At 51.8% G+C, this 12,878-nt stretch overlaps 1 protein-coding gene across 1 annotated transcript in view; it reads left to right on the top strand.

Annotated features, from left to right (window-relative positions):
- LOC107112403 (tripartite motif-containing protein 7-like) overlaps positions 1 to 12,878 on the top strand; it is a gene marked incomplete at its 3' end in the record, with an annotated part of 80,761 nt that overhangs the window by 17,363 nt on the left and 50,520 nt on the right. Inside the window, exon 2 of the mRNA XM_015413532.1 lies at positions 8,152 to 8,274. Within this exon, the coding sequence (XP_015269018.1) occupies positions 8,152 to 8,274 (123 nt within the window). The remainder of the gene's footprint in view (positions 1 to 8,151; positions 8,275 to 12,878) is intronic.

Below are 12,878 nucleotides of genomic sequence, written 5' to 3'. Positions count from 1 at the left end.
GGCTGAGAGAGTCACTCTTGCTTGGGCCTCTGCAGTCCGAGTGCCAACTCTGGCTCCGCCTTTGGTGTCGGCATCTCTCTGAGGTGTGTTGGAAGGACTCCAGGCGAGCAAGGAAGGTTTCTTTGATAATATCTGACGGGCGGGTAAGAATTTCGGGCAGGCGGCCAAGGTACACATTGCCTGTAATCGTTAACTCAGTCTGTAAACAGTTCAAACGGCACTGGAGAGGCCATCAGCTATTACATTAGCAGGGTGACTCTTTTTTCATCTTCCCGCTCCCAAGGCAGCCTTTGCGAAGGGCTGCTCCTGCCGCAATGCTTGGCGCTGAGGGCCTGCAGGCAGGGCGGACAGAAGGCAGGCCCTGCTTGGCCAGACAAAGCAACAAGCCAGCGCTGACCTTCAAAGGTGCCGTAGTACTGGAATGAAAGCGGGAGGTGCCTTTTGTTCTGCACCTGGCCGAGGTCCTCGAGGGAAGCAGGCTGGAGTGGCTGGCGGGGAGGGTCACAGCCTAGCCTTTTGGGGATGGGATAGAGTTGGCCCCGGAGTGGTTTTCAATGCTGGGACTCAAACACGGAACCTGTAGGGGAGGGTGCTGGACAAACATGAAGGCCCTCGCATGAGCCCTGACCAAGAGGCTGTCTTGCTCACTGTCTGTTCTCCCACAATGGCCAGCCAAAGTCCTCTGGAAGGAAGTCCACAAGCGAGGTTTGTTTTTTTTTCTCAGCATCTGGTCCTCAGAGACAAAGTCGGTTCGGAACGTGGAGGTCCCGTTAGCAGCTGTGGAAATGCATTTTGTCGAAACCCCTCGAGGACAATGGAGAGGCAGGAGGGCCTTTTGGCCTGCTCCTCAAACTCTAAGAGAGCCTCAGATTTAGACACACGTTAACATTTTAGCATTCGAGCAGTTTCACAGGCTGGTGGTTCTCTGCGGACTCGTGCTGAAACTAGACTGTGGCAGAGAGGGTCTGAATCCCTTTTGAAGCTAGTGGCAACCACCACATAAGCCATCTACATAAAACCCCTCCCCATTTTCAGTCAGCCTGTGGAGAGCAGGCAATAGCACCCTGCAGAGGTCATTTCGGGGGGGATCGCAGTTCCCCCGGGTGAGGTGTGGGGGTGGGGCACATGACGAAGCCCCGCCCCCCGCTTCCGGCCGCCCCGCTTCCGGCCCTCATTCAGCCAGGAGGAGGCAGGAGAAGAGGGAAGGTAAGTTGCTTCCTCCCTGCCTCTCCCCACCCCTGCCTGCCTGGGGCCAGGGAGGGCCTTCGCGGGGCTTCCTTGCACTCCCGCCAGCCTTGCAGGTCTATCGCCAAGCCCCTCATGGGGCTCGGCAGTGGAGCTGCAAGGCCGGCGGCGGCAGCCAGGACCGTTGGGGACGGGGTGTGTGGCCTTATGACACACTTCCGGTGATGTCAGGGGGTGTGGCCTTATGACACACTTCCGGTGATGTCAGGGGTGTGGCATATGCTAATAAGTTATGCTAATGAGTTCCCCTAGCTCTTTTTCTACGAAACGACCCCTGGCACCCTGACCAGTGTTCCCTCTAAACTGAGTTAGTGTGAGCTAGCTCACAGTTTTCTAGCCTCTGGCTCACACAGTTTTTGCCTTTGCTCAGGAAGGATGGCTCCAGACCAAACTAATTTATGCAGCAGCCAAATCGCTCGCTCACAACTTTAATGCCAGGAGCTCACCAAGTAGCATTTCTGCTCACAGGACTCCACAGCTTAGAGGGAGCCTTGACCCTGGCCCTGCTGTTTGCCTCCATGTGATCACCCCTTCACGAACACAGCGTCTGTATGCAAGGGAGGTGCACACGGGCATGCTCCCTCCCCATTATGGCCACTGCAAGAACAGTCAAAGCTCCTGACTCGATGTGTGCATGCTCCAGCTGTGATCCTGTGGAGGGACAGTGCCAAATCATCCTGCGGAGGTTGTGCAAAGAAGCCGTTGTAAGGAACTCTGGTGCATTTGATTAGAAGCAGGCCTTGAAATCCTGCATATGTAACCCTCTTGATAGCAGAGGATTTAAAAGCCTCCATGTATCAAAGCTAGCAATGGGGTTGGTCAGTGCCTCAAGGCCTCCTCAAAATATCCAGGCCTGTTGTATTCTAAATGTAGGTGTACCACACCAAGGTCCTGTTTCTCCTCTGTACAGTTGGGTTGTAGATTTTTGTTTGATTTAGCTTCACGTCCAAGGAGATAAAAATCAAGGAAGAGAACAGAAACACCAAACTACAACTTTCAGTCACATCAATACCAAGTATATGAGGGAGATAGTAAGCGGAGTGGGTAGAGCCATGAAACGTAGACAGCGTAGAGGTAGAAATTGTGAGAGGCCTATGCTGTTGCTAGACAAAAAGCCTATTACACTGGCCTCCTATGATTATTTCTACCTTGACATCTTCAACATTTTCTGAGGTAAATTTCCCCCTCATAGAGTGAATCCACTCCTGCCTCTTCAAGCGCTTGTCATCCTTCTCCTTCCACATGTGTGGAAATCCAAAAGGCAGCTCTAAATTTACCTTGATCTGGTTTCAAAAAAGATTGTCAGACAGCCAATGCCAGAAGGTAGATTTACCATTTATTTATTTAAAGCATTTCTATCCTGTCTTATCTACTTGGGCACAAAAGACTTGATCCCATTGCAACCTTCCTGACATTTTTCAGTGCATGTGCGGTTTGGTCATGGTCACACAGCAGCTTGTTCTTGGGGGCCCCCCACACCCAAGGCCAGGATTTGTCATCTGGGCTGAAGGATGCCAAATCCGGTGGGTAGCCATGTTGGTCTGAAGCAGCAGAACAAAATTTGAGTCCAGTGGCACCTTTAAGACCAACAAAGTTTTATTCAAGGTGTAAGCTTTCATGTGCACGCACATTGTGTCTGACGAAGTGTGCGTGCGTACAAAAGTTTACACCTTAAATAAAGCTTTGTTGGTCTTAAAGGTGCCACTGGACTCAGACTTTGTTATTTTCCCATCCTCAGTTTCCTGTCTGTAAAAAACACGCACCCTTCTTAGAATTTCTGCGGGGGAGGGCTGTGCCTCGTATTCTTGCAAATGTTGTTCCCTCTTTTTGTTAGTTACTCTCAAAGAGCTATCCAGGTCAGACAATTATATTTTCCTTACCCCTCCCACGAAAGTAGCACCCTGTAGATGGGTAAAACCAAGAGAATGCGCCATCCCCACACATTCTCTGTCACGGACCCATCAGGAAGACTCCCTCACTATTATAATCCCACAAGAAGGGAAACCAGCGATACTCGCGGGGGGGAGCTCCACGTGGAGGAGAAGGAAGCAGCTGCAGGTGAGCCTTCTCCCCTTCGCCCCCGCACCAATGGCAAGGCCCGCGTGGCTCCCAGCCGCCAGCCCACCAAGCCTTCTCCCTCCTCCTCCCCCCGGCACCGAGGCATGAGCTCGGCCTGCCAAGCCTTCTTCTTCCCCACCCCGCAGCAGCAGCGAGGCCTGAGTGGCTAACAGCTGCCACCCCCTCCTGCCCCACCCCCTCCTGCCCCCATATACTTTTTTCAACTTTTTAGATTTTTCTGCACATCTGGGGATTGTCCCAAATGTGCAGGAGAATCTCTTTGCCCCCTAGGTGCCCCCGATGTGCGGATTTAGATATCCGCACGCAGGGGGCCCCTTGGCTATTAGATATATAGAGAGAATGTTTAAAATGGAATTGCTCAGGAGAATTTTTATGAAGGGAATCTTGTGTAGCTGTAAAGTCTGGGGGGGGGGAGGTAGTTTTCATATTGTGTCCATTTTTGGATTTTCATTTAAAAACATGCAATCCACCCTGAGCCTTTGTGAGAACAGGGGAATATAAATGAATGATGTAATAATAGTCATTCCTGCATCCCAAGGCCATCGTATCACAGGTGGACTGACACTGGGCTCGGGTTGCCAACCTACAGGTGGGGCCTGTGGACCTCCCAAATGACAACGGATCTGTTGACTCAAGAAATCAATTCTGTTGGAGAAAATGGCCGCTTCAGAGGGTGGAATCTATGGCACCACACTCCTTCTTCTCCTCAAACCCTGCCCTCCCCAGGCTTTACCCCCAAAGCTCCAAGAATTTCAGAACCCAGGTAGTGCATAGTGGGGCTAGGGTTGCTAACCTCCTCTCATTTTTGGCTTCAACCTCCAGGTGGAGATCTCCTGGGATAACAACTGATCTCCAGGCGACAGTGATCAGTTCACCTGGAGAAAATGGCAGCTGTGGAAGGTGGACTCTATGGCATTAGACCCCACTGAAGTCCCTCCCCTCCCTAACAGGGGTCGTTTTGTAGAAAAAGAGTTAGGGGAACTTATTAGCATAACTCATTAGCATATGCCACACCCCTTGACATCAGGGGCCCGGCGGTGGACCTGCAAGGCCGGCAGGAGTGCGAGGAAGCCCTGCCAAGGCCCTCCCTGGCCCCAGGCAGGTAGGGGTGGGGAGAGGCGGGGAGAAAGCAACTTACCCTCCCTCTTCTCCTGCCTCCTCCTGGCTGAATGAGGGCCGGAAGTGGGGCGGCCGGAAGCAGGGGGCGGGGCTTCGTCATGTTTTGGGGGTGGAGCCTGAGGAAGGTGGGGTTTGGGGAGGGGAGGGACTTTAATGGGGTACAATGCCATAGAGTCAACCTTCCATGAGTTTATTTCTGTTGCCTGGAGATTAGTTCTGATCCCAGATCTCCAGCCACCCCCTGGAGGCTGGCAACCCTATTCTGTCTGCACACACCACCCAGCACACTGGGGAAAGGACATACAGTCAGTGGGTGGGCTGGAAGCAAAGCAGGAGTGGAGGTCCCGGTGGGGGTCAGAGCAGTACAGAAAGCCCCTGGGCACTCTTTGCCCGGGGCCCCTGGAACCTGGAACCAACCCTGGTGCTTGCAAATAGCTGCTTGCCTGGTTGCTTTTGTAAACTGGAAGACAGTAAACCATCTTTATCTTTCCAGGCTTTCAGTGTGAGGGCTGCGAACTTCCAGGTGGTGACCGGAGCAAGGCTCCTTCTAAGCTATGGAGTCCTCTGAGCAAAAATTCGACTTGGTGAGCTCCTGGCATTAAAGTTGTGAGCGAGCGATTTGGCTGCTGCATGAGTTAGTTCGCTCTGGAGCCCTCCTTCCTGAGCGAAGACAAAAATCTGTGGGCCAGAGGCTAAAAAACTGTGAGCTAGCTCACAGTAACTCAGCTGAGAGGGAACACTGGTCCGGAGCTCTCCTGGGATTGCAACTGATCTCCAGGTGACCGAGATCAGTCCACCTGGAGAAAATGTCCACTTTGGAAGGTGGACTCTGTGGCATTGTACCCCCACTGAAGTCTCTCCCCTCCGCAAACCCTGCCCGCTGTAGACTCTCCCCCCCCAAAAAAAATCTCCATCTATTTCCCGACCCAGAGCTGACAATCTTATTCGGTGCACATGTGAGGAGCCAGGATAGGGCAGAGATGCTGTGGACAAGCAAAGGTTTGAAGGACTTCATTTGCCAGGCCGATTTAAGATGATGCAAAATGGGCCAGGCAGTCCAATCACAAAAAATGCATTTGCCGGGAAGGAACTCCAGCACCGGGGAATTCTCTGTGAGAGCTCTATCTTTTCCCTTGCCCTATCCCAAACCTGTTCACTGTCCTCTTTATGCTGGAGACGCCTAATCTTTTGGTCTCTTCTACTTTGCCTTCACTCGGTTTTGTACTTTATTTAAAACACTGGCTGTGTGATCAGCATTCTTTGTTAAAAAGGCAGCTCTCAACAAGAATTGAAAAAGCATACAATCACCTTAAAAAAAAAAAAATAAGCAGATAAGAACCAGTAGAAAAGATTAACCGCCACAGGCTGCATTGTTTCCTCTTAGAACAGCGTTTTGGACCATGAAAGCACAGCGGAAAATTAAAACAAAAACACTCCAAGGAATAATGTGTTTTTTAAAAAATAATGAAATATCAGCAGACTTAAAAGACGGAGCACTGAAAAGAAAAACTAAACAGAATGCTTGGGAAAATAAGAAAAGGTGCGTGATGCTTTACAAGCTAGGCATTAAGACACCCGTTGAAGGCAGGCCATTTCTGAGTCAAGGTGCCACAACAGAGGTTGCCCTGTTTCGGTTTGCCACCCACCAGGGGTGTCAAACATAAGGCCCAGGGGCCGGAACTGGCCTGTCCAGGGCTCTTATGCAGCCTGTGAGCAACTAATGCAAGGGAGGGAACAGGAGACTGCTTGGGGGGGGAGTGGGCAGAGCCACTCAGATTGTGGCTTCAGCATGGCGGAACAACCTCATCTGTAGCAGTCAAGCAGTGTGGGAGGGTCTGCCTAGTGCTGCTCCGCTGGCTCTCTGGTCTGCTTTCCTTCGCACACATACCCCAGCCCAACTTGGAGTTTACCAGCTGCTGTCCTTTATACAGTTTATATCTCTGGTACCTGACATTACGTTTTATGGCACACATGGCCCAGCCGGGCAAAGTGACATTTATGTCAGATCCAGCCCTCGTAATAAATGAGTTCGACATCTCTGCCTTAAACAGTCAGATAAGCCACAGCAAGGTCTCCAGAGAAGATATTAGCAGGCAAAAGAGATCCCTTTTCCATACCAACGCTTAATCACACAGTTGCTGGCCAAGCTGCTCGTAAAATAAGTAGGCCCACCCTGACCTTTGGAGGCAAGCTTGCCAACTCCACATTGGGAAATTCCTGGAGATTTGGGAGTGGAGCCTGAAGGTTCAGAGTTCAGAGCCTGGAGGGTTTAGAGATGGGTGGGAGCTCTGCGGATATGTGATGCCATAGAGTCCACCCTCCAACGCTGCCGTTTCCTGCAGGGGAACTGCTCTCTGTAGACTGCAGCTCGGCTGTAATCCCATGAAAACTCCAGCCCCCATGCTGAGGCTGGCAACCCTATTGAAGGTCTCTCTAGCATTTACCTGCCCACTCCTGATTGCCCAAATGCTAAGCTAAGAACATAAGAGAAGCCAATGTTGGATCAGGCCAATGGCCCATCTTGTCCCAACACTCTGTCACACCGTGGCCAAAAACACCAGGTGCCATCAGGAGGTCCAGCAGTGGGGCCAGGACACAAGAAGCCCCCTCCCACTGGTCCCCCCCAAGCACCAAGAATACAGAGCATCCCTTGCCCCAGACTGAGAGTTCCTATCTATGTTGTTGTTCAGTTGCACAGTCAAGTCCGACTCTTCGCGACCCCATGGACCAGCTCCCGCCAGGCCCTCCTGTCTTCTGCTGTCCTCTGAAGTTCACTCAATTTCATGTTCGTTGCATCTATGACACTGTCTAACCATCTCATCCTTTGCCGTCCCCATCTTCTTTGACCTTTGTCTTCTTTGCTGTCTATACCTAGTGGCTAATAGCCACTGATGGACCTCTGCTCCAGATGTTTATCTAATTCCCTCTTGAAGCTGTCCATGCTTGTAGCCGCTGCCACCTCCTGTGTGCAGTGAATTCCATGTGTTAATCACTCTTCGGGTGAAGAAGTACTTCCTTTTATCCATTCTAACTCATAACTAAACAGCGCAGCAATTTCATGGAGTGCCCACGGGTTCTTGTACTGTGAGATGGACCGGGGTCCGGATCCAAAGTGATCAGGGGGCCGCTGTCAGCATGCCGTAAGATGGGGCAGCTTCCAGGGCCCACAGGCTCTAGCAGGGCCCACTGCTGCTGATGTCCCCGGCATAATCACTTATTAGCGCTGCACTACTTGTGCACCCTGTTGCAAGCACTGCCCAGGGCCACTAGGGAAAGGGCTGCAGGCAGCCGTGAGCATGGGTGGTGGGACCGCTTTGTGAGCAGGTAATGGAAGAAGACACAGGCAAGTGGGAGGCATGCAGGTGGGGGGGAATGAAGGCACGGACAGGGAAGTTGGTGATAGGCAGAAGATGGAGGAATCCTGGGAACGCTCTGCCCAGGCCCCCCCCCCAAAAAAAACCTGGAACCGGCCTGGAGTATGATAGTTTCCAACATTTTATTAAGCTTGCATTTACAGTGGCGTGGCTTAGACGCAGACCCTTCTGAACAAATAATCCATGTTGTTGTACCATCCGGTCCGAAGAAGTGTTTGATCAAAAACCGACAAAGCCACAGCAACAGCCCCACGAGACTGCAAATTTGGTTTCCTTCAGTGTGTATTTTAATGCAGATGCCTCTCTGAGCTGAGCTCTTCCTTTCTCTCCCCAGTTCCACCCCCTGTCTCTGTGCAACACCAGCGAAGACGAGCACACCGTCCCAGGGTTTGTCTCCATCGTCAAACTGGAACGTCCCGACCGGGATCTCCACCCTTGTCTGTCACTGGCCAATAAGGTATGTGTGTGAAGCTCTGGGGCCAAATCCCCTGCCTCCCATTTTGGAAAATATCCCGGTCAAATTCTCAATCATTTGGATTTGAAATTGACCTATTGGAAGATGTGTTTGTGTCGGGCTATGCCCTGGTGGCCGGGAACAGAGTTTCACCAAATCGTTGGGAGAGTCCTGGGATCGCCTTGCTGAAGAGGGACTCGCTTCCTCCAAGAAGTCCTTGCGGGAGGCCCTGAACAGGCTTCCTTTGCGGGAACATTGGGCCTGCTGGCTTCGAAGGGTTCCTTGCCAGAAAATCCAACTCAGACATGAGTAAGCATCCGCCGCAGGGGTGCTCTTCTGCTTCTTTGGAGGGTGGCTTGTTTCTTCTCGGCCGGGTGGAAGAGTCGGGTTTGTCAGATCAAAGGAGAGTGCTAATTACCTTTCATTTTGCAATGGAGCTCAGATCCTTCATGAAACTGATTGCCCTGCATCATGACACCCAACGTTTGGGTGGTGGCCCAAAGCAGCGTCTCCTGTTCGGCTGCGTGTTCACGTGCCTTTTGATTCAAAGGGGGGTGGTCAGGCTTGTGAGCAACTGGTTTCGCAAAGTCGTGTGAACTGCAGAACTAGCGTGGCCGGCCTCTGAGCAGCTAACATTACCAGTAAGGTTACCAACCTCCAGGTGGGGCCTGGAGCTCTTCCAGAATTACTCCTGATCTCCAGACCAGAGATCCGTTCCCCTGCGGCAAATGGTTGCTTCAGAGGACAGACTCAATGGTATACCAGAGATTCTAGAGGCAATTGGTCCTCCAGTTTCCCCCTTCAGAGGCACCGCCTCCAAATCTCCAGGAATTTCCCAGGCCAGAGTTGGCCACCCGTTACCAGATAGCTGAGCTCTAAGGTATTGCAAGCCGGCGTTGTTGGAGATGAGCCTCGAAGGGCTGCGGTATGCAGGATCTTAACCAGTTCCCTTTTGCAATCTCTTTAGAACGAATCTGCCACTCTCTGCCCCTTTTTTAAAGATAGATCAAATGGGGAAAACGGGGAGTGGAGATATTCAGGGCAGCGGAGGAGCGTTTGACTCTCCTTGTGTGGGATTCTCAGAAACTGGCGGAGAGATGGCCAGGCTCTGAGGCCAAGGCCCACATCTTGACGGCAAGCTGGAGCCCTCTCCTTTTGCAATGGTGGCGGCGGCGCTCCTCTGAGGGCAGCCCCAGAGGCTCAGAGAGCTTTGCCGCCTTTGATCTTACAGCTGGGAAACTCTGGCTCTGACCTCTGAACCCAGCTTGAGGCAGGCTCTGTAATTGCGAGCCCCGCTGGAGCAATCCTGGCAGGTACCTGCTTGCACACGCTCTCTCTCTCCAAGGACGCCCAGATCAAAGGCAGCGGCAGGCATGAGTAAGATCATTCCGGCTCTGCACTTTGCTCATCAGACTTCCTCTCTTCCTTCCTTCCTTCCTTCCTTTCGACAGAGGGAGGCGTTTAACCTCTTCCCTGCCGGAGCCGCCTCCTCTTGGGACTCCTCCGTGCTGGTTTGCGGGTGCAGGCTTGGCACTGTACAGGACACTGAAATGGTGCAGAGCTCCGACCCAGAGGGCCTGCGGCAGTCTGGGTTCAGGTGGCCGAGATGGCAGTGCAGACAGGGGAAAGAGCTGACACATGAGAATTTGGGGATGGAGGCGCACTCAGGTAGCCCACCTTTTTGATGTTCCAGTTTAGGAATCATCAGGCCATCAACTGTTTCAGTGACAGGAAGATAGTAAGACATTGTGAGACCGTAGGTCAGGGAGCCAGCCTGGTGTAGTGGTTAGGAGTGCAGACTCTAATCTGGGAAAACCAGGTTTGATTCCCTGCTCCTCCACGTGCAGCTGCTGGTGTGACCTTGGGTCAGTTACAAGTTCTTTCAGAGCTGTTCTCTCAAGAGCAGTCCTCAAAAGAGCTCTCTGAGCCCCACCTACCTCACAAGGTGTCTGTTGTGGGGAGGGGAGGGAAAAGGAGACTGTAAGCCGCTCTGAGACACCTTTGGGTAGTGAAGGGCGGGGTATAGATCCAATATCTTCTTCTCTTCTTCTTCTCCTCAAAAAATGGTTGCCACGGGAGGCAGAGCCAGACACGATTGCCACAGCTCTCCTTCAGCCACACAATGAAAACCCCTGTACTGTGGCGGCAGCTGATTCCAAAGCAACATTTTAAAAAATCTGCAGAGCCGGTCAAATCTTCAATAGCTAATCAAAAGCCTTGCTGGGCCGAAGCTCTACCTGGCCCTGCCCATTTCCTAAAAACACTTGCTGGGTGCCAGAAAAGGTGTCAGTGGGCGCTATGCCGCCCATGGGCACCATGTTGGAGACCCTTGCTGTAGGTCTTCGCCAAGCCAAGTATGATCCAGCCAACTTGAAACACTTTTACGCAGGGCTCTTTTTGAAGGAGGAACTCCCTTGCATGTTAGGTGACACACCCCTAATGCAGCCAATCCTCCAAGAGCTTACAAAGCTCTTCTTACAGGGGCTACTGTAAGCTCCTGGAGGACTGGCTACATTAGGGGTGTGTCACCTAATATGCAAAGGAGTCCCTGCTACAAAAAGAGCCCTTTTACGGCACATTTCCTTGGCGGGGTGCGTGTGAAACACTCAGTGAAGTGAACACTGGCTAGCACATCCCCTGCTGGCAAACAACTTGCTGACACTTTCAGTAGGCCCATTGTTCCAGAGGGGGAGCCAACTGCCATGGCGCTCTGTTTATTAATGGCCATGTTGTTCCTCTTTTAGTGGTGCCTCCAAAATCCTCCTGCACTGGACTTCTCCCTGGATTTTGCAGTTTCGGATTACTTGGTCTGGTTTCCGAGGTAGAACTTGGTGGTATTAGGGTGTGTTCAGACGGGCAACTAATACCACAACTGGCCCGGCTCTAATTCGATCCCGATCTTTTAAATCCGGCATTGCACGACCAGACAGCTCCCCTTACCGCGCAAGTACTCTGTGGTGGATTGTCTAGATGGCATCCACCTGAAGGAGTCGTGCGGTCGGGGTTTTTTTTTTTTAAAAAAAATTCTGTTTGCGCATGCGCATCTGCGCCTCAATGTGTACTTGCTTTTCTGCACATGTGCAGTTGAATGATTAAAGCACCGCCAGTGGTACCTCTCTCTAGGTACGTTTTTAATTAATGCAGTTCATAAAATTCACGGTCCATTTAGAAACATGAAATTGTCCGGAACGTTTCAGCAGAGCTCTGCGACTGTCGCGTGTTTACACGTTTATGCGCATATTGCGAAGAATTTTTTTAAATGGTGCCCGCTTGGGATAGTCTGACATCAAACCATCCCGACGGGAGGATTGCACACTGGAATGATCAGACGGGGGCAAGTCCGCAATTGGCCCATCAGGAAGCGGAAACTCCAGATTTTAACTAGTATCTTTTAAGTACGGCTCTGAAGTGCGGCGAAACGGGATGCTCACGGAACAGGCACATTTCCCAGATGTTGCTGTCTGGTCATGACCTTTAAATCCGCCAGGCACTTGTACTTGGCGAGGATCTAAAAACCTGTCTGATTGGGACCTCAGAAATCCTCCTTTGTGGTCTCTGTGCTTCACATGGGTGGGATTTTTGTCTCTGCAGAGCTAGGATTTGGAAACTTCTGGAACTAGATTTTTGGTGCCAGGTCTCCCCCCACCCCAGTCACAGCTTGGCCTCAGCATGCCCTTTCCGCTGCCACTGCCACTGCTGTACCATCGATTGGGAACCTTCTTGGCAGGGGTCATTTCGTAGAAAAAGAGCTAGGGGAACTCATTAGCATAACTCATTAGCATATGCCACACTCCCTGACATCACCGGAAGTGTGTCATAAGGCCACACACCCCACTCCCAACGGTCCTGGCCACCGCCAGCCTTGCAGCTCCACTGCCGAGCCCCATGAGGGGCCCGGCGGTGGACCTGCAAGGCCGGCGGGAGTGCAAGGAAGCCCCACGAAGACCCCCCCTGGCCCCAGGCAGGCAGGCAGGGGTGGGGAGAGGCAGGGAGGAAGCAACTTACCCTCCCTCTTCTCCTGCCTCCTCCTGGCTGAATGAGGGCCGGAAGCAGGGGGCGGGGCTTCGTCATGTGCCCCGCCCCCCTGTACCTCACCCGGGGGAACTGCATTCCCCCGCGTTCCCCCCCGAAATGACCTCTGCTTCTTGGTGAGATTTTTTTCTCTCCCAGCAGTTTCTTTCCCCTGTGGCTCCTTGCTTGAAAAGTTGTTAGTCTATAGAGTGTATACAGTTTAGCTAGGTTGCTTCTATTTCCCCCCTGCAGTGATAGTGCTTAGGTGCCAGTAATATACAAAATGACTTTCAAGTAGCCCTGTTAAGTCAGTAGTAAGAAAATGAAAGAAGAATCCAGTGGCACCTTTAAAGTCTTACAGACTTTATTCCATCATAAGCTTTCATGAGTCAGAGCTCCTTTCATCAGGTGCATCTACCTAATGGATGTGCGCTCTGTTGCATTTGATGAAGTGATCTCTGACTCAAAGAACGCTTAGGCAGGAATAAATTTGGTTAGTATTTAAGGAGCTGTTGGACTCTGTTATTTTGCTCCGCTATTTCACTTTCTGCTTCCAGGTTTTGCTAGGTCTTTCAGTTCCTTCTGATCATTCATTT

The sequence above is a fragment of the Gekko japonicus genome, unplaced genomic scaffold (genome assembly GCF_001447785.1).
Source record: "Gekko japonicus isolate JY-2015 unplaced genomic scaffold, Gekko_japonicus_V1.1 scaffold250, whole genome shotgun sequence".
In the NCBI taxonomy this organism is placed as follows: Eukaryota; Metazoa; Chordata; class Lepidosauria; order Squamata; family Gekkonidae; genus Gekko; species Gekko japonicus.
The sequence above is the reverse complement of the archived record's forward strand: the minus strand, read 5'-3'. Positions and strand labels throughout refer to the sequence as shown.